The sequence below is a fragment of the Excalfactoria chinensis genome, chromosome 6 (assembly GCF_039878825.1).
Source record: "Excalfactoria chinensis isolate bCotChi1 chromosome 6, bCotChi1.hap2, whole genome shotgun sequence".
In the NCBI taxonomy this organism is placed as follows: Eukaryota; Metazoa; Chordata; class Aves; order Galliformes; family Phasianidae; genus Excalfactoria; species Excalfactoria chinensis.
In genome coordinates this window covers 2777280-2798064 of record NC_092830.1, presented here as the reverse complement: position 1 = coordinate 2798064, position 20785 = coordinate 2777280, and the positions used below count along the sequence as shown (strand labels likewise).

At 47.1% G+C, this 20785-nt stretch overlaps 2 protein-coding genes across 4 annotated transcripts in view; both read left to right on the top strand.

The window, feature by feature from the left end:
• CHUK (component of inhibitor of nuclear factor kappa B kinase complex) overlaps positions 1-3073 on the top strand; it is a 28320-nt gene extending 25247 nt beyond the window's left edge. The window contains exons 20-21 of the mRNA XM_072340945.1: positions 510-609; positions 2652-3073. Of these exons, the coding sequence (XP_072197046.1) occupies positions 510-609; positions 2652-2678 (127 nt within the window). The 3' untranslated portion in view covers positions 2679-3073. The remainder of the gene's footprint in view (positions 1-509; positions 610-2651) is intronic.
• A 60-nt stretch (positions 3074-3133) lies between these two features.
• On the top strand, positions 3134-20740 carry ERLIN1 (ER lipid raft associated 1). 3 transcript variants are annotated; one of them, XM_072340951.1, is made up of 12 exons: positions 3191-3323; positions 3531-3654; positions 4859-4940; positions 5317-5363; positions 8160-8221; positions 9205-9330; positions 10477-10550; positions 15333-15391; positions 15688-15779; positions 16271-16360; positions 17664-17743; positions 17933-20740. In XM_072340951.1, the coding sequence occupies exons 2-12, from the start codon at positions 3542-3544 to the stop codon at positions 18149-18151; spliced, it is 1044 nt and encodes a 347-aa protein (XP_072197052.1). In that variant the 5' UTR covers positions 3191-3323; positions 3531-3541; the 3' UTR covers positions 18152-20740. The 3 variants fall into 3 exon arrangements, with proteins under 3 accessions (XP_072197054.1, XP_072197052.1, XP_072197053.1); XM_072340952.1 differs by having other exon boundaries at positions 3531-3697; XM_072340953.1 differs by lacking the exon at positions 3531-3654 and having other exon boundaries at positions 3134-3323.
• Positions 20741-20785: the final 45 nt, after the last annotated feature.

Genomic DNA, 20785 nt, shown 5'->3' with positions numbered 1-20785 from the left:
AGCATGCTTTTGCTGGAAGTCAGTTTTCTGAAACCTTTAGCCTCGCTTCATCCTTTCTGTCTGCTGCTGCAGGGCATGTTCCACCTCCTAGTGATACATGTTGATTACCATTTAATGGGTGTGTTCCTGAGCAAGGTGCTTTTGTGTGACCACAGAGATCCTCTTTGAAATGTGGCTTCACTGTATGAGGCACTGTACAGAGAGCTGAAAGATGTAAGCCTTATGGTAAATTGGCAGTGATTTTAGGCCTCTTGTACTCAACTCATTCTCTGTGATCTCATAAGGCTGAATTTCAGAGTGGTTTGAGTACTCTGTGGGGAAGGAGAACAAATTGCGGCTTGTAGGGTGAGGATCTGCAGGATACTACCTCTAGGCATGTTTTGTGCCCTAAGTGGCAGCTTCTATACTTACAGAGAACTGTTAGTTCTTTTTTTTTTTCTTCAGTGTGGAACCTACTGATGTCCACGTTAACTTTTTTTTATATCTGTCTGGTTATGCCTTCTGTACAGGGAAAACTTTGTTGACGTGATAGAAGAGAACCTGAATTATCTTGATCGCTTTAGCAGTATGTTGCAGGAGGCGAGAGAAGAGCAGAACAACAGCCTGACGGTAAGCTTGTTGGTGTGTTTCTGGCCTGACTGTCACAGCCACAGCAGAATCTTCTGTGGGTATGGGGTACTCCTTAGCACTCCTTAATTATTTGTGATTATGTGAATTGCTGTGGTTGGCATATGGTGTCTGTCACCACCCTGGACTTTGCTAACATGCTGGTCCTTGTGGAAAGCAGCCTGCATGGAGCCCTTTTCTGGTTATTAAATTAAGCTCTCATTGTGGTGAAAGTGGGGCTTAAGAGAGTCCTAAGAAGGTTTTTTGCAGAAATTGCTTTTTGAAATAGCAAGATGTGACAAAAATGTTGATGCAGTCTGAAACTCTGTTCCTGAGCTACTGATTGAGGCTGGTGAGTTACTGTTCAAATGGGCCTAGTCACCAGGAAGATGAAGAGCATCACGGAACACAAGGTTTCTTGAGAAGGTTCTCAGCTGATTTTAGGTCTGTTTTGTAGAAACACCAATGTAGGTATAATTAGGCAATCAGACTGACCTTTTTATAAAGGGAAGAGTCAATACAGCTTCTGCCAGCTTGAGATTGCCTCAATTTATTTTGCAAATTAGTGCAGTCCTGTAGGGAAATCAAGGATCCTGAGGAAGTGAGATCCACTGATATGCTCTAACTCTTATTTTCAGAAGCTACTTACAGTGTCTCTTGAGGCTTAGCATCCATTCTTATGGGATAAAAAGTTACAACTGTTGATCTGTTGATCTGTTCTTGTGAGGCCCCATCTGGAGTACTGTATCCAGGTGTGGATCCCTCAGTTCAAGAAAGACTGAGAGCTGTTGGAAAGGGTCCAGAGGAGAGCGACGAAGATGATCAGGGGGCTGGAGCACCTGCCCTATGAAGATAGGCTGAGGGAGTCAGGCTTGTTCAGCCTGGAGAAAAGAAGGCTGCGGGGTGGCCTCATTGCAGCCTTTCAGTACCTGAAGGGAACCTATATCCAGGAGGGGAGTAAACTCTTTGAAAGGGCCGATAATAGCTGGACAAGGGGAAATGGTTTTAAGTTGAAAGAGGGAAGATTTAGGTTGGATGTTATAGGGAAGTTCTTTACTAGGGGAGTGGTGAAGTCCTGGAACAGGCTGCCCAGGGAGATTGTGGATGCTCCATCCTTGGAGGTGTTCAAGGCCAGGTTGGATGGGGCCCTGGGCAACCTGATCTAGTAAATGTGGAAGATTGGTGGCCCTGCCAGGCAGAGGGGGGTTGGAACTTCATGATCCTTGAGGTCCCTTCCAACCCAGATCATTCTGTGATTCTGTGATCTGTTACAACTAAAGAAATAAGGAACAGAGGGTTGGAGAAATGAAGGTGGTTGGTGAAATGGAGCTCTTAATGTTAATTCCTTAGACATTTTAATGTTCTGCTGTTTATGAATCATAGTAAACAGTGAACCAAGAATTTACTGGAGTTGCTAAGTTACTCAGGATGAATTCAGTGAGAACTTAATAGTGAATGAAAACTCATTAGCAGAAGTTGCTATTGCTGAGAGGAGGAAGCTCTCTGACTTCTACCTGTTATTCTTACCTCTCTCTCTGTCATCCCCCACATCTCATCCCAATGGTCTGACTCTAATGTATTTTAACCCAGAAGGATTTTTCTTTCTTGTGGAATCATGCTCGCCAATCAATACTTGACTTGGTTACACTTGGTTCCTTTCCCATTCCCCTTGTATCATGACACAGAAGTGAAACGATAGGAAAGCAGCAGAAAAGGAAGTCACTGAGAGGAACACAAAAGAAAGAAATCGATAAGATTTTTTTCTTTTTTCCTCTATTTTTGCATAAACATGACTGGGAACCTGTTTTTCATTTGTTTGTTTCTGTACTGCCTGTATAATCGTTAGGGCCAGTAGCAGTAGGTTGTGTACAGGTACAACATCACTTTCAGAGCAAGACAGTCTGTGCCATGCGTGAGAGCTGTGTCATGAAACAGTGAGGGTTTTTCCAGTTGTGATGGAATGATTATCTGGAGGATAGATAGGCGCTAGATAGTTAATCTTTTGTCTCCACCTAAGTTGCTTTTTTCCTTGCTTCCTCTTTCAGAACTTGGACTGGAGCTGGCTGAAGTAGGCCCAGGAGCTGTGCTGCTTCCTGCCTGTGTGCAGACAGCTGGCTGCAGTCCCATGCCACGTGCCCCATTGCCTCTTGGTTTGGACATGCGGGTCGCCCAGGCTGTGTGCCCAGCATCGGATATATGCAACCGGCACTAACTGTTCACAGACTGCGGCCTCCTCGTGCCTTCAGCACAGCGAGCGCTCTGTTTGGCAGGGCCGTGGCCTTGCCCGGGGCTGGGCCTACTGCCGTGGAGGGACGTGGGCCCTGTAACGCCCTATCGGGCCCCGTAGCATCGGGCAAGAGGAGGCCGGGGCTGTCAGCCGCAGGGTGCAGCGGAACGTTTGTAATGTTTAGACGGGTGCGCGTGCGTATTTTAAGCAGATTTTCTCGTTAATAAACGCGGTTCGTAGGCTGCGGTGGCTCTGCTCGGAGCGGGGCGGTGGTCGCGTGACGTCATCATCGGGCGCCGCTCGGCTCTGGCTCCGCTCCCGCCCTGCGCTGGGCCTCCGCCACACGTGGGCGCGTGGTGGGCGGGGCGGCTGTTGGGCCTGGTCGGTCGGGAGGGTGCGGCGTCTTTCGGCTCCGGGCTCTGCGCGGCCGCTCGGAGCCTGGCGGGACGGTCGTAAGGCAGGCGGGGGCCTCCCGGGGCCGGCCCGCCAGGTGAGTGGGGATCGGGGGGGTGGTGCGCGGGTATCCGAGGCGCGTTTTTCTGTCTGAAGGAGGGATTCGTGAGGTGGGGACGGGTCAGGCCTGTGCGGCGCCGAGCTGGGATGCGTGAGGGCTGCGGTGCGAAGGCCGAGAGTTTCCGTCCCCTTGGGAAGGGGAAGGGAGCCTCCTCCCGCCCTCCCTCAGGAGTTTGTCTCACAGGTGCTGAGAGAATGACCATGGCCCAGGCCGGAGCGGTGGTGGCGGCCGCTACGGGAGTCCTCGTCTTCTTCCTGTATGCCTCCATCCACAGGGTTGAGGAGGGGCACCTGGCCGTGTACTACAGGTAGCGTTCCTTACTGGAAGGCCTCCGCAGCTTTTTCTGACTGGTGAGATCCGCAGCCCTCAGAGTGCCCTAGGAGGGGATTGTTCCCTGCCGCTTTTTCCTCGGCGTTTTGCCTTGAGGTGGGCAGGGTGAGTTATTTCTGCTTTCCTGCACCTATAAGGCACGGTACTGTACAAAGCCATTGCAGTCCTCAGACCTTCTGAGCTCTCTGCTGATTTTCCTACCTCTGTTCAAAGTAACTCTTCTGCTCGTAATTGGGATCTAAAAGCATGAAGCCTGTACCCTGGTCCTGCCTACAGCTTTGTTGCTCTCACCTGAGTGCTTTTGCCCCGTCCCAGGACAGCTGGACACCTGCCTGCCCCTGCCTAGCCCAGTGGCGCTGGGAGCTTGCAGCTGCCCTGAACAAACTCTATAGAAAGGAGAGGTGGCAGTTGCTGGATGCTTCTTCAAATTTTAATAAAGGAATGGAGAAATTCAGTCTCAGCCTCTCCAAGCTTTTTTCTGCCAGCTTTTCTGAATCTTTGGGTCACTTATGCCATTTAATTTCTTTTTTACACTTCATATTCCCCATTTTGGGCCAATCCCCTTGTGCTGTTTTTTTTTCCTGTAATTATGAGTGTGTTGAACAATGTGGGCCTTAGCAGGATGCTGAGGACTGCTTGCTCAGAGTTCTCCTCTGTCTCCAGCTTAGAACGAGTTGTCTGACCACACAAGGGACTGCAGGTCATTGTCCTTCAAGTAAGGGGCTGTGCTGAATGCTCTGTGGAAACCCAAACTGGCAGAATCACCAGCTGCTGAACTTTTCATGACTGCTAGTCAACAGCTTAGAGGAAAAAATTCTGTGCTCTCTGCACTGTTGTAGCAATGGAAGTATTTATCTATGTCTGCTATCTTTAAAAGTTAATTTCTCAAAACTGTCAAGTTGCAACAGGCAAGTGTCTTATTTAGAGTCAACCATTTTATACAGAAATTGTGCTATTGAGACAGTTCAGCTTATATTCTCAAGATAGATCATTGTCTGGCACTGTAGTGAAGGAGGTTACAGGCCTGAAGTGACTCTTTGATGCAGCAAATATGGAGCAGGTGTATTGTGTAATTCACACTAACACAAATGTGACTCCTGGCATTTTGTCTTCTCTCAAAGCCTGTGTGTAGTATTTTCCATTTGTTTCAATGTTTTCTTCATCTCTCTCCCTCTCTCTAGGGGTGGTGCATTGTTAACTAGTCCAAGTGGACCAGGCTACCACATCATGTTGCCCTTCATCACCACGTTCAAATCTGTGCAGGTCAGTGTCTCTTAACTGCTTCCCCATGCAAAATGTCAGCATTTGTTGGGCCTTTGGGTGCTTTGCTGCATGAAAAGTTGCACAGTTTCATTTGGAGCAGAAGGATGCCTCACTCGAGGGTACGATCTGTTTGTGTCTGGATTCCCAGGAAAGCTTCAGGAAGTAAGAGTAGGGAAATGAGCACGGCTGCCATTGTCTCTCCTAGACTGCAGTTAGGATGAAGACCATTTCCTGCTTGCACCTACAACTGTCACGAGGGAGGCAGAAGATGCAGTTTGGTTCTTTGTGCCTCTGTTATGGTTTTGAGGGATTGAACGCAGCACAGTCTGCCTGAAGAATGGTGTGTGTTTCTGAGCATTGGTTATCTTTATTTCAGACCACTTTGCAGACTGATGAAGTAAAAAATGTGCCTTGTGGGACAAGGTATGTTTTTTCATTGTATTTCTTTTGGTGATGAGTAGATGTGTTCTCTTGCGTAGTTCACATTAATTGTTTATAGTGCTGTGATGCAGAGGCTGAAAAGTAAAAGCATAAAATTAGTTCCAAGCATAAATGCATTCATTCCACTTGGAAATCAAGCAGGAGGTATGGGATCAAGTGCTCTTGCTGGAATTCATGTTTGCACTTACACTGATGACCTCCCAGCTTTCCTTGTTTTCTTCCTTGCATTTCTCTGCTCACCCATTGGTCTGCTTTTGTCTGCCTTCTGCTTTACATATTTCTAGACAAAAGCTTGTGGTGAATACGAGTGCTGATTCCAGCAGTGGGCAAAAGTAAATGGCGAGCAGAAGCCCTTCCTCCTGGTGGGAGATGACAACAACAGCTCAAGAAATAAGTTTCCTGGAATTCCTGAGGCATTTACTGGAATCAGCATCTTAGAGAGAGTATGTCAGAATAAAGCAGCAGCCTACCAGGGGTGGCACTTTCCTGCTTCATAATTAAGTTGATTCTTATACTGTTGAAGCAAGCAAAGCAAGGAGAGCAAGCTGGGTTGGGTTGCAGATCCTGTTCTGTTGATCCCTTCACAAGGTAAAGGGATTGCTGAATTTGCACCATTAGGTTTAGTGGGAAGTGATTCTTTCTGTGTTTTCACTGCAAGGTACTTGCAATGCTTCTGTTTAGAAAAACAACAGAACACTATCAGTATGACTAGAATGGTGACGCATATCAACACTTTTGAAATTCAGTGTTGAACTCTGGTGATGATATTAATAAAGCAGAGTTAATTTTGATCTGTTTTGGCCCTTGTTAAAATGAGTTCTTAGAATTATTCCTGTAGCAAATCATGAGACATCACAATGAGGTCTCTTTGCAGTCTTCTCCAGGCTGAACAAGCTCAGCTCCCTCAGCCTGTCTTCATAAGGGAGGTGCTCCAGCACCTTTATGGCCCTCCTGTGGACCCTCTCCACATCATTCTTCTACTGGGGGCCCCACACCCAACCTCAGTATACTAGATGGAGCCTCAAGAAGGCAGAGTAGAGAGTGACAATCACCTCCCTGTTCCTGCTGGCCACCCATCTTGTGAGGAAGCCCAGGGAACCATTGGCCTTCTGAGCTGCAAGTGCACACTGCTGGCTCATGATCAGTTTATCATTCACCAGGATCCCCAGGTTCTTTTCTTCAGGGCTACTCTTAAGGAGTTCTTCCCAGTCTGTATACATATCTGAGATTACTCTGACCCAAGTGCAAAACCTTGGTCTTCGCAATTTTGAACCTCATTAGGTTCACACAGGTCCACCTTTCTAGTTTGTCAAGGTCCCTCTGGATGGCATCCCTTCTTTCTAGTTTGTCAACCGCACCATTCAACTTGGTGTCATTGGCAAACTTGCTGAGGGAGCACTCAAGCCCACTGTTGATGAAGTTATTGAAGAGCACCAGTCCCAAGACAGACCCATGCAGGACATGCTTATCACCAGCTTCCACATGGACATAGTGCCATTTACCACAACCCTCTGTCTATGGCCTTCAAACCAATTCCTTATACACCAAAAAGTCCACCCTCTCAAAACTGTATTTCTCCAATTTAGAGATAAGAATGTGGTGGGGGACCATGTCAAAGGCCTTGCACAAGTCCAGGCAGATGACTTTGATCGCTTTCCTTCTGTCCACTGATGCTGTCATTCCATCTTAGAAATCCACCATGTTGGTCAGGCACAACCTTCCCTAGTTAAAACCACATTGGCTGTCTTGGATCACCTGTTCATTCCTCATGTACCTTACCATGTCTTCCAGGAGGATCTGTTCCATTATCTTCCTCGGCACAGGACTGAGGCTCACCCAACCACCCCACTCTTTGCCAGGCCCATGTTCCTTGAAATCACAAACCCAACCAAGACATGGTCACTGCAGCCAAGACTGCCTCCAGTCTTAATGCCTTTAATTATCTCCTCTGCATTAGTGGGCACCAAATCCAGCAGTACTTGACCTGCAGTCAGTCTATCCATGACATGAACCAGAAAGTCACCATTCACAGACTCCAGGAATCTCCTGTATCTCTTGCAGCCCACCATGTGGTTTTCTCAGCCGATATCTGGGTGATTGAAATCCCCCATCAGGATGAGTCCTGTGGGTGTGATGCCTTCTGCAGCTGAAGGAAAAAGGCATCATCAACAGGTTCCCCTTGATTGGGTGGCCTGCATTAGCCCTTCATTAGTCTCATCCTTCTAACCCACAGGCTATCAACCTGTTCCTCACCATTTCTCAGAGGGATTTCTTCACAGTCTATCCACTCTTTAACACGGCAGGCAACTCCCTCTCCCTTCCTACCTAGCCTATCCCTTCCAAAAGTGGCAGTATCCCTCTACAGCGGTGTTCCATCTATGGGAGTCAGCCCACCATGTTTCCATGACAGCAACCAGATTGTAATTTTCCTATTACAGAGGCTGCCCTGCTGCCTGCAGCAGGTGTTATCTGCTGGCCTTGTTGCCTTACTTTTGTTTTGCTGGACTCCACCTTTTGATAATTGTGGCTGCTTTTCTGTCTGAAGATGTTTCCCTTTTGTTGGCTGAGTAGGAGGTGACAAGGTTAAGTGAAAGCTGCTTTACAGGCTTGCTAGAACAGGTTTATGTAGAGAAGGACCAGTCTGTAAGAAATGGGGTTTACTGACATCTGATTGCAAAATGCTTGAAAGGTTAGAATTGTTCTGGGTAAAAATAGGACAACTTGGCCAGAATTAGCAATTTCAGTAATAGTTCATTAACGCTCTTTTTTTGCTTCCAGTGGCGGTGTTATGATCTACATTGACCGAATAGAAGTTGTAAACAAATTGGCACCATATGCAGGTATATCCAGTTCTGTCTCAACAAGCAGCACTGTGGCTGCCTTAGCCCTTGGGCAGCTCTGCCTTGGTTCACAACACCTTCCATTATCTGTGGCTTGTTGCCTTTATGGTTCCCAGTACTTAGATTCATGCCTGTGCCTGCAAGCCTTTGAAAGAACTACAAGTTTTCAGAGATAAAATCAAGTTCTAGGACTGCTTCTCCCCTGAAAGACTTGACATGTTAGGCTGCTTGTGGCAAGTGCTGAGGCAGTCCTCTTTCTTGGAGCTGAAGGGAAGCAGACCTGTGAAACTCAGTACATATGCCAAAGCCCCCAGGTGCTTGCCTACTCAGCTGACGGAAAGGTTACAAAAGCAAGGCCCATGTAAGTGCCTCTAACCTTATTTCATCAGCTGCTAAACCAAAGATGCAGACAGCTTTTTTCTCAGCAGCATAGCTTAATGCAAAACCCTTGTGTTACTGATGCATTGTTTATGTTGTATTCATTGTTCATTATGTTTTTTGGTTTTGTTTTTTTGTGTTTTTTTTTTCTTTTGGTTGTTTTCTATTTTTTACTTTGTATGGCATCTGATCCTACACATGTAAGTCCTGGATAGGTTTTACTGTTCCATTTGGTTAGGCAGGTCATAAACAAGGAGCATTTAGTATGTCTTACTCTAGTGACTGAGCTCTTTGAAGTAATGTAACTCAGCAGCACTGGTGGATAGGATCTCTCTGCGGGTTTCTCCTTTGACATCTCCCACTCATAGCAGGCATGTTGCTAACAGTTGTCAGGGCAGCTGGAACTCTGTCCAGCCAAGTCCTGAAATGTGCCAAGGATGGGGATCCCCCACCTCTCTGGTGCCTTGTGTTAGTGCTGCAGTGCTTTCCCATTGTCCCAAGCTGTCACTTCGAGGCAGAGGCATTGCAGAAAGCAATTCATGTCAATAGAGGATCACTGGCTGCATTGCTGTTGGTGAGCTATAATAATTCTTTTATTTCCTCAGTGTACAATATTGTGAGAAATTACACTGCGGACTATGACAAGACCTTGATCTTCAATAAAATTCATCATGAGTTGAATCAGTTCTGCAGTGCCCATACTCTCCAGGAGGTTTATATTGAGCTGTTTGGTAAGTGGATAACAGCTGCATGCACCAGCCAAAGTCCGTGTAGTCTTCCTGTTCCGTGAAACATGTTACCTGTGAGCAAGCAGCTTCTGCACTGAAGTTGAAGTCTAGAAACAAGCTCCTTAAATACTTTTGTGCCGCTTCTGTTGGATCTTTGCTCTCTAATGATTCAGAATTCAGGATGGAGATTTGATTTCAGTTCTTTTCTGCTCAGGGCTGAATTCTGGGCATACAAAGAGTGTTTTCTGCTGTTGTATATGGAGTCATGCTTGTTACCTTCACTGTGATGGGTCTTGTTCTCTTCTGTTTGCTCTGTTGCTGAATTAATTTCTTTGCTTTAAAAGTTTCTTTCTGGCTGTTAGAAGCAAAGGGCTGAAAGGGAGTTGCTTGCAGTTCATCGCACTGCTTTAGTTTCTTCACTAGGAGTTCACCATTCAGGAGTTAGCAAATTTGATGTTCTGCTCCTTGGAGTGGGTGCATATCTGTGTCTCCAAAGGTGTAACATCATCTTGTTCTTTCTTGATTGTCAGAGCAGGAGAAAACAGATTTATGATTTTGGTAGGTAAGAAGCTGTCAGACTTCTAATGTTAGGAAGCAGTAAAAAAGTGAATGCTGTACTCAGACTGACAAAGCGCAAATAGTCAGAGAAGTGTTTCTTGATAATACATGCAATTTAATCCCTTCATGACTATATTTCGGTGGAGAGATCTTCCTGGAGCTTGGGAGTAACAAAATATAATTTTTCAGTAGCAAGTATTGGATTCTTTAGGCCCCTCAAGAGCTGAGGCAGAGCTCACTGCAGGCAGTGGGATTGACATGGCTCTGGTAGGAAAGGACAGGCTTCTGCTTCCGTTACTGCATATGTTTCCTTGCTGAAACAGTGAGGTCCATATGCCCTCAGCTCTGGTGCCATGACTTTGTCATTAGTTGAACTTTTCCAGAGGCACTATCATGCAGTTCTCTATCGGCTCTATCCTTGGGAATATTTTCCAGGGGATATAAAAAGGATTCAGTGCATGGAATGATCTCAGAAAGTCTTTTTATTTTACACCATGGAGATGTCTTTTCAGAGCTAACTGAATCACTGTCACACAGGGTGTAGGAGAAATGGTGACAAAAGCTATGTGATCTCTCTCTTGTCCTTCACAGATCAGATAGATGAGAATCTGAAGTTGGCCTTGCAAAAAGATCTCAATGTCATGGCACCAGGTCTTACCATTCAGGTAGGTTTATTGCTCGATAAAATATGTTTACTTTTTCACCTCTAATTAATTCGCCTTCCAGTGGACCAATGAGATTTCTTGCTTCTGTTTTCCACTCACGGTGAAATAGTTGTGCCTTGAGGTAAGGTTTGGCAGCTGAAAACTGTCCATGTGACAGTTAGCACTTCTAAATGCTGTTTTTATGTTGAGGGAGATATATGGGATAGGGTAATGACCTTTTAGGCCAAAGATGTAGAAGAATATAGAAATGCTGTCAGGGCCTGCCAGGATGTGACGAGGAAGGCTAAAGCCCACCTGGCAAGAGTGATAAAGGATAATTAAAAAAGGCATTTTTAGGTATGTTAACAGTAAAAGGAAGACTAGGGAGAATGTGGGCCCCCCACTAAGTGAGGGGGGCGTTCTGGTAATGGGGGATGATGAGGAGGCGGAGATACTGAACACCTTCTTTGCTTCTGTCTTCAGTGGAAAAGCCCTCCCTCAGGAATCCCAGACACTGGAGGTTAGTGAGAGAGTCTGGGAAATGGAAGACTTCCCTTTAGTCAGGGAAGAGCTGGTCTGTGAGTGCCTAGGCAACACCAGTGTTCATAAATCCATGGGTAAATCCATGGGTGCATTCACGGGTGCTGAGGGAGCTGGCAGAGGTGATTGCTGAAACGCTCTCTATCATCTTTGAGAAGTCTTGGAGAATGGGGGAGGTGCCTGAAGACTGGAGGATAGCCAGTGTCACTCCGGTCTTCAAAGAGGGCAAGAATCACAGAATCACCCGGGTTGGAAGGGACCTCAAGGATCATGTAGTTCCAACCCCCCCTGCCTAGCAGGGCCACCAAACATACACACCCACTAGATCAGGTTGCCCAGGGCCCCATCCAACCTGGCCTTGAACACCTGTGTGTGCCCCCAGTGGCACAGTGGTTTAAGCTGCTGCCTGCGGCACCGGAGGGCCTGGGTTCGAATCCCCCCTGTGGCGCAGGGGTAGAAGTGCCGCTTCGCTACACAGGGGGCTCGAAACCCGGGAGTTGGACTCGATGATCTCTAAGGTCCCTTCCAACTCGCACGATACTATGATACTATGATGATGATGATACCTCCAAGGACGGGGCATCCACAACCTGCCTGGACAGCCTGTTCCAGGGCCTAACCACTCTCCTAGTAAAGAACTTCCCCCTAACATCCAACCTAAATCTTCCCTCCTTCAACTTGGATCCATTTCCCCTAGTCCTGCTATTGTCTGCTCTTTCAAAGAGTTTACTCCCCTCCTGGGTGTATGTTCCCTTCAGGTATTGAAAGGCTGCAATGAGGTCACCCCGCAGCCTTTTCTTCTCCAGGCTGAACAAGCCTAACTCCTTCAGCCTGTCCTCATAGGGGAGGTGCTTCAGCCCCCTGATCATCTTTGTGGCCCTCCTCTGGACCCTTTCCAACAGCTCTGTCCTTCTTGTACCGAGGGCTCCACACCTGGACACAGTACTCCAGATGGGGCCTCACAAGAGCCGAGTAGAGAGGGACAATCACCTCCCTGTCCCTGCTGACCACCCCTCTCCTGACAGAGCCCAGGATCCCATTTGCCTTCCGAGCCACCAGAGCGCACTGCTGGCTCATGTTGAGTCTCTCATCCATTAGGACCCCTAGGTCTTTCTCTGCCGAGCTGCTCTCAAGGACAACTCCTCCCAGCCTATACAGGTGCCTGGGGTTCTTCCAGCCCAAGTGCAAAACCTTGCACTTTGCCGTGTTGAACCTCATTAGGTTCACCTGAGCCCAGCTTTCCAGCCTGTCAAGGTCCATCTGAATGGCATCCCTTCCTTCCACTGTATCAACCGTACCACTCAGCTTAGTGTCGTCAGCAAACTTGCTGAGGATGCACTCAATTCCCTCATCGATGTCATTAATAAAGATGTTAAAGAGCACCGGTCCCAGGACAGATCCTTGGGGGACACCACTCGTTACCGGCCTCCACCTGGACATAGAGCCATTGACCACCACCTTCTGTCTGCGGCCTTTCAACCAATTGCTTATCCATTGAGTTGTCCACCCATCAAATCCACTTCCTTCCAATTTGGAGATGAGGATGTGGTGGGGGACCATGTCAAAGGCCTTGCTCAGGTCCAGGTAAATGACATCAGTCGCCTTCCGTTCGTCCACCATCGCCGTCACTCCATCTTAGAAGGCCACAAGATTAGTTAAGCACGACCTTCCCCTGGTGAAGCCATGCTGGCTGTCTCGGATCACATTCTCATTCTTTATGTGATCGAGCATGTTGTTGAGGAGGATCTGTTCCATGATCTTCCCAGGCACGGAGGTGAGACTCACCAGCCTGTAGTTCCCTGGGTCCTCCCTGCTCCCCTTCTTGTATATGGGAGTGACGTGACCTGACAAAGAAGGAAGATCTGGGTAATTACAGGCCAGTCAGCCTCACCTCTGTCCCTGGAAAAGTGATGGAACAGCTGGTGCTGGATGCCATCTCCAGACAATTGGAAGAAAAGGACATTATCAGGAGTAGTCAGCATGGGTTCACCAAGGGGAGGTCATGCTCAACCAACCTGGTAGCCTTTTGTGGTGTTGTTGCTGGCTGGGTGGATGAGCGGTGGATGTTGTCTACCTTGATTTCACTGGAACAGACTGCCCAGGGGGGTTGTGGAGTCTCCTTCTGTGGAGATGTTCAAGACCCATCTGGATGCCTACCTGTGCGACCTGGTTTAGGGAACCTGCTTTGGCTTTGGCTTGGACTTGATGATCTCTGGAGGTTTCTTCCAACCCCTATGACTCTGTGATTCTGTGTAACATAAAAGAATGGAAGAAAGCCTCAGTGCTCTTTGGTAGGAAATGCTAATGACAGAGCTAAATCTGATCTGTGACATAAGCTGTCCTTTCTCAATGTGCTATGCCCAGTCTTTGCAGTTGGTCAAAAGCTGAAGGATATTCTGCCTACTTCAGCCTTGTCTTAGTTCACAGGACCAGCAGTTTGAAGATGCCCCATCACTTGTGAGGGAAGTGGTTTATCTCTAGTTCTTAAGATGTTAAGATCTTAAGATCTCTTCCTGTGTATATTGCTTCATTTCAAATCAGAGCTGTGCCCTTGTCTCTGGTAAAACTGCACAGTTTGTTGGTAGCTCTTATACTGTGTTCCCCACATTGCACCCAATATCCTGATATAGCCTTATCAGCCCCAAGACAGATGGGAATACACAGTAGCTTCACCCTGCTGCTCAGTTTTTGCCAGAGCAGCCCCAGGGTGGGGGGCTGGGCTTCATTGCCAGAGAGTGACAGTGCTATTAGAGCACCAGCTTGCCTTCAGAGACAGTCCTTCGTGATCCTTTTTCGCAAAGCTCTTGCTTAGCTTCTTAGTCCCAACCTGTACCAGTGCCTTAGTATTTGCATATTAACAGCACTGATGATACACAGTAATGCTTTTGTGTAGTAGACACAAGCAGATTTTACTTTCAAGTAGATAAGGTCTAAGCTAGAGGAGGTTTTCCAAGATCAGTGTTTTATTGGACTACAGAGGAATCTTTGCTCATGTTTGAAAAGCCACACTTCTAGAGACTGATCTTTGATTTGGTAGTATTACGGAGATGGAAAGAATATATCCCTGTGCACCCTGCTGCAGCTGGGAACTGCTTTGAGATGAGCTTTCTGCATGCACAAACTCGTCAGGAACTTGGAGAGGCTTTGATCCTGGCAGAAGCTTAGAAAGCCCTTTCAGTGAAGGACTGGTTCTGATCTGATGTCCCATAAATCTACTTGCTTGTTCAGAGGAGCAATAGTTGTTCCTAAGTGTCCTGCTCTGATGCCAGGCTGACTCTTCTTTCCAGGCATGGGTTCAGCCAATTTACTGCCATGGACTGTCTTAATCCACATCTCTCAAAATTTAGTCATCAGCCAGGTGATGCACACAGGCTGGTGGTCAGCATTGCCACGCTAATCACTCTTGGTGATCAGCAGCTGCATGCAGCAGTTGTGTCCAGCTGCCACCTATGCCCTACTGCTCTCTGTCTTTGCTGCAGTTTCTTGTTGCCTAGTAGCTTTTGCAAGCTTTTCTCTTGGAAAAGTAATTCCTGAGCTTGTAACTTTGCTACTGTTTGTCGTTCTTACTCCTTCCATTTAATTTTTTTGGGTTTGTGAGCTTCTTTCTTGAGCATTACTTTGGGATTTGTTGTCCAGTGTTGCTTAGGGAGCCATTCCACCTTTGGGCTGAAGAACTAAGCTTCTAATAAAGAGGATGAACTTCTTCAGAAATCAGCCATTGCTTGATCACATTGTTTTCTTAAAAACTCAAGAGATAGGAAATACAAATGTAAAGTGCATGTATGGGAGACTGGTAATCACAGCCTGAACCTCTGATTAATCAGCTGAGGCAAGTATGGGGTCAGCTGTGGGAGCACAGGTGAGAGTGATGTAGCTGTGCTCCCGGGAGGGGTGGAGCTCGACTCCACCTCCTCTGAGACCTCATTTAAGGGCTGACTCCCACTGAAGCAGCATCTCTTGGAGATTGCTCTCCAGTGAGGACTGCCCCAGCTTCTTCGGCTAACACACCACCACTGGTGAGTTTCCCTTTGCTTATTACTTCTGTACATTTGTTACCATCTTTGCTACCATCTGTATATTAACAACCAATACAGTGCTTGTGTGAAAGTGACTGTTGCTGAGCTGCGTGGCACAAGAGGATTGCAAACTGCTATGTGTGGTCTTGGATTAATATGAAAATGTCTTTGTGAAACTGGATGTTTCTTAGCTATGCGGAGTTCATTAAAATGTTTCATCTAAAATATACACTTTTTTTTTTTATAGGCTGTGCGTGTTACAAAACCTAAAATCCCTGAAGCTATCCGAAGAAATTTTGAGCTGATGTGAGTAGCAGCATCTAAAACTCCACAAATTGGTTCTGAGGGTTCAGCATGAGCATAATGCTGTTAGAAAACTCTTACTTTGTGCTCAGATGATGGTGAGAAGTGTACTTTGCTCATGCATGTGCATGAGGTACATTTCCTTCAACCCACTGGCAATAAACATGCTTAAACAGGACTAGTTGTCACTTTTGTAAGAGAATGCTGCTAACATCTGGTTGGCATCTTTTCCTCTTGTGCCCTTGTTTGTAGAACTGTTACCTAGCTCTGTTTTCATGAGATTGTTTCTTGTTTTGCAGGGAGGCTGAGAAGACCAAGTTCCTCATTGCAGCTCAGAAGCAGAAGGTAGTAGAGAAGGAGGCAGAGACGGACCGGAAGAAAGCACTCATTGGTATGTCAGCATACTTAGGCTAGAGACAGTTTCCATTCCTGCATCCTGTGGGAAACAAATTACGGGACAGTGTCTTGATGGAAGTTGTGCCAGCAGTCAGTGGGAGATGTAGAAAACAAAAGTTTTTGTGCTGCTGTGCCTTCCTCCCAAAGCAGCAGAGCGGCATCTTTGTCCTACAGCAGGGCTGCTTTAGAGAAGGTCAAGAGTTAACATCTCTGCCAGCAAAGTTGGGCTTTAAGCTAAATGCCCTTGAGTATGAGGAATCACACTTGCAAAAAGAATATCAACCAGTTCTGCTCTAGAAGCACCGGGACTATTTTCTTTCTTAGAGCACAAGCTGGCACTGAGCTGTACAGGGCCATAGGGTCTGAGCAGAACGGGAGGCAGCAGAGGCAAATCACTTTTGTGTCTGTGACACAGGGCTGGGGTCAAATTGCTGATTCTCTTGCCTTGTGAAACATATGTCTGAGCTGAGCCTGTTGTGATTGCAGAGGCAGAGAAGGCTGCCCAGGTGGCCAGGATTCACTATCAACAGAAGATTATGGAGAAGGAAACAGAGAAGCGAATTTCTGAGATTGAAGGTAACTGTGGTGCTAGTCTGCTGCTGGGGCTGTGTCTCACTCCAATTTTTAGGAGGGAGATTGAGGTTCTTTGGTGTATGTATACCCAGCGTGAGATTAAGAAACAACAGTTCAAATGTTGGTCTGACCAGTTTATTACAAATCTTAATCAGGGAGATGGGGAAAGGGAGGACGGACAATTTTTAGGGTGATGGGGAAGGAAAATCAGGCGATAGAAAAGATAGAAAGAGGCAAGAATTGTGTAAGGCAGGGATAGTCACCACCGGGATCCAGCAGCGGTCCTGCTGCAAGATATTCTAATGGTCTGAGACAAAAGCGCAGGGGGGGAGAGCAGCAGCAGTGTGGCCGGCTACCAGCAGCAAGCAGGTAGTGGGAAGAAGCTGCAGGGTAAGTCCAGGAGCAGGCAGCAGGATTCAGGTAGCAGGTCCAGGAGAGTCCATCAGCAAGCAGAACTTCTGTAGTGAGGGATCTGATGGCAGACACCTTGTTCTTCAGCATGCAAGCATCATGTGAGGAATCTGATGTCAGAAACCTCTCTTGTTCACGTTGTGAGGAATCTGGTGTCAAAAAACCTAACTTCATGGTTGCTGATCCCTCTTTTATCTTCCTTTTTTTCCTGCCTATGTAACATCCCTCTATGCTTGGGTAAGAGTCATGTGCAGCACCCCCTGTGATGGCCATCTTCCTTGAAATAAGTCCACACAAAAGACTTCTTCAGGGACATTAAGCTGCAGTCTCTTCTCTCCCTCCCTCCCTTCTTCTCTCTCTGCCTCCATCTCTCTTTCTCCCTCTCTCTCTCTCCCCCTCTCCCTTCCTCTCCCTGTTTCTCTTTCTCTCCTCTTTTCCGTCCCCCCCTCCCCCTCTCTCCTCCTTCCTCTCCCTTTCCCCCTCCCCCTCTCTCCCTCCCTCTTTCTCTCTATCTGTCTCTGTCTCTCTCATGGCCCCTGGTCTTGTCCATCTGTGTCCCTCAGACAAAGGATTTCCCAACACTTAACTGGCTTGGACTTGTTTGTCTGTGTCCTTCAGCAAGCTTTGAGTCAATGGTGTAAAAGAATAATCTCTTATGGGCTGTGTTTCAGCTAAGAGTGGTGTTAGGTAGAGAAACCACAGGTAGTACTGCCCTTCAAAAGTAACAGAGGCCAGAGTAGCACAAGGTTACCTCTCCAAGGGGCCACAAGTGTAGGTCTCTGGCCAGCCAGGCTGTGTCACAGGCACTCCAAGGCCAGCTCATCCCCACAGAACAGGCTCATGTGCTCGCTGTGTTGTGCTTGTTCACTTGCTGATGCTTCTTTTCCTGTATTAGATGCTGCATTCCTAGCAAGAGAGAAGGCAAAAGCAGATGCAGAGTACTACACTGCTCAGAAGTTAGCTGACTCCAACAAGGTGAGCACTTAAAAGCTGGTCAGAAGATGATTTGCTTAATTGTTTCCACTGCACCGGAGACAAACAAGCGTGTGAACAGCACTGAGAAAATACTTAATTGATCAGCACACATCTCAGTTCCTAAGAAGTGGCTACCTGAGTTGAAATCTTGACAATGCAGAAACTTGTCTCTGTTTTCTCCTTTTGTAGCTGAAACTTACCCCAGAGTATCTGGAACTCATGAAATACCAGGCAATAGCTGCGAACAGCAAGTTGTATTTTGGTGACAGCATCCCCAGTGTGTTTCTGGATTCTTGTGCCTTCCAGCAAGCTGATCTGAGGACTACCAGAGAAACTAGCCTTCCTCCTCAGGAAATCCAAGAGAGCCCTGCAAAGAGCCATGTCAAAACAAAGGGAAATACTGGCTGACAGAGGTGGAAAGGAACCTACTGTAGCTCAGCAGCTCTCCCAGCTGTGAATGGGGATGTTGCCCAGTGTTTGATGGGGCAGATGCAGCATGTGCATGGGCATCCTGCCTATAGTTGGCAGTTGGGTTGATTTTTCTTCTAGCAATGAATTGCAAGCACTCTGCCTCTCTTGTTTCTTCCCTATAAAATTGGTGCTTCCAAGTGAGGGAATATCCTGTACTAACAAACTTATACTGGAATATTAAAGGACAGACACCAGGAAAGCCTTCCACAGTAGGTGCAGTTATTTAGCAAACATTATCCTTGAGGTAGGAGATGTGGCTTTTGAGTGCTGTATGGCTGCACACTATTTCCCACTGCTCCTTGCTGAGGCCAAGCAAAGAGTTTACCTTTATCTTGCTTGATACGGCTTCACTTTGTGGCCTGTGTGTTTCTGTCAACATGATGTAGTTCTTTTCAGGGATTCTGTGTTGGTCAGCAGAGGCTCCTGTGATCCTCCTTTGGAAGAGACCCAGCAAGGAGTTTGGTGTGGAATAGAGGATTTAAATAGGATCTGCATATCCATAACGTTTTCCATTCCTGTAGGCAGTGAAACTAGATAATGACTCAGAAGAAGTAGTCTCGAACAGATCTCTGTTACACCCCTACTTCAAGCAAGAGCCCTGTGTTGGGGTGTCCATGGCTGGCTGCAGCATGTTTTGCCTGGATGACAGGGTCTTGCGTTGCACTGTAAGCCAGAATTCATTGTGCACTGGAAAACTTCAGCTGCTTGGGAAGCACTGGTCCAGCACTGTGAAGTCTGTGCTCAGACTGCAGTGTGTCACTGGGTCTTTTCACCATTGAAAGAGTGTTAAATTTCCACTGCTTTACTGTGCTGCAAAGTGAGAGTAGGAGGAGAAACGAGAGATGCAAGACATCCTTGGGACAGAGGGCAGGATTCTTTGTGTTATCCTGCTCCTCAGACATTCTGTTAAGGATCACACTGAGGCAGAGAATCAGTGCCTGATGTAACCTGCCCAAGCCCAGTGCTGCCACATGCTTGCCATCCCACTTTTGCAGTTTCCTCTGCTCTGCCACGGATCCTGTGTTTGATTCCTGAGCTGCAGTACCAGGGAGACATCACCATTTCCAAGTGATGCAGTGAATTTGTTCCTATAATCTGCTTTCCTCTTCTATTCTGTGCTCTCCTTTGCCTATTTTTTTCTGGGGTCTGTTTTTTGTGTTCTGTGACAATCTCAGAAGATACTGACAAGACCAGAGCCAGAAAAAACATTTCCCAACTTGCATTGCTGCCAACTGCCTGCCTCTTAACCTGCTGCACAGCCTGGTTCTCTTCTGTGTGCTTTGGATACCTGGATGTTCATCCCGTTTCCCTGTCTTTGGCACCATCTTACCTTAGGGCAAAGGGAAGAATTTGTTTTGTTTTTGTCTTGGTGGAGCATTCAATCCAAAATCAATAGCTGGAACTTTGCATCTGTTAATGATTTCCAAATCACCGTGTGCACATTAGTCCTATTTTCCCTATCCTAACATGGCATGTTTGACTTAAAAGGTCTGCAGTGTCTCTCCTTGAGGAAGTTCAGTAACATACGGTGCCTTACTCTTTCTCAGCTCCTGTCTGACTGCCTCTCCTCCATCTCTTGGGGAGAGGAGGGATGTTTTGACCCTTTCCTTCCTCCATCTGTCTGCAGACTCCCAGTACTGAGATGACAGCTTGCTTTGTAGCTATGGTGATTGAAATGTCTCCTGGAAGTAATCCTGGATTTACAGGATTCCCTTTTCCCTGCAGGAAGGGCTGTGAAGAGCCAGTGGAGCCACATCCCTGGCCTGCTAGCTTCTTGCTGTTGCTGGTTTGCAGCACTGATGTTACAGCAGAAGGGCAGCCTCTCCTTGTCACAGCAGTAGCCATCTGAATTGACTTAAATACAAGCTTTTTGAGGTCAGAAGCATTTGGTGGTGTTAGACTTGCCTACAGCACTGCCCCATGCTGACATCAGGCCACAGGTATGTTATGCTAGCCTGGAGTTGCCAAGGAGCAGGAGCAGCAAGGAATCTTGAAAAGCAATACCGAGGCAGCACACACAACTTCATGCAGGGAGAAGGGAAGCTGGTGCAGAAAATGGTGAGCCTTGGCCCAGGGCAGCACTGTCAGCCCATCTCCTGCCACTGCCCAGATGGAGACTGTCACCTTGGCTAAATGCCATCCTGTGGTCAGAAGTCCTGCAGCGGTGTTTGCATGGTGCTCAGTGCTGTGTGCAGGAACCTCTCCTGTCCTCATCTGCTTGCCATGCTGTCACTCCCAGCATCCTGAGCAGGTGTGAGGAGTGAGGTGCTGCCTGTCTGCAGCTGGTAGCCATGGCCTTGGCTCCTAGTCAGGGATACAAGAGCAGAGGGAGTGTGGATGTAGTGGGGAATGTGGGTTTGAACTTGTTTTGCCCCTTTCTCTTTGTGTACTCTTGTGACTAAGAGGGGTTTGCTACTGGATCAGCAGCACCTTCTTAAAGGAAACATGATGCATATGTTCAAGTTTACATGCACAGTGTTGTGTTCTTTTGATAAAAACAGAATAAAACTATTTTGGTACCATTTCCTTGGTGGCTTTATGTTTCTCATGGCTGGTGTTGCTGCCTCTATT

Excerpts from the sequence above, each read along its gene's own strand:
- ERLIN1 (XM_072340951.1), top strand. The coding sequence starts at position 3,542 with ATGACCATGGCCCAGGCCGGAGCGGTGGTGGCGGCCGCTACGGGAGTC. Across the intron at positions 3,655-4,858 it reads CACCTGGCCGTGTACTACAG|GGGTGGTGCATTGTTAACTA; the intron begins GTAGCGTTCCTT and ends CCCTCTCTCTAG. Across the intron at positions 15,392-15,687 it reads CGAAGAAATTTTGAGCTGAT|GGAGGCTGAGAAGACCAAGT; the intron begins GTGAGTAGCAGC and ends CTTGTTTTGCAG.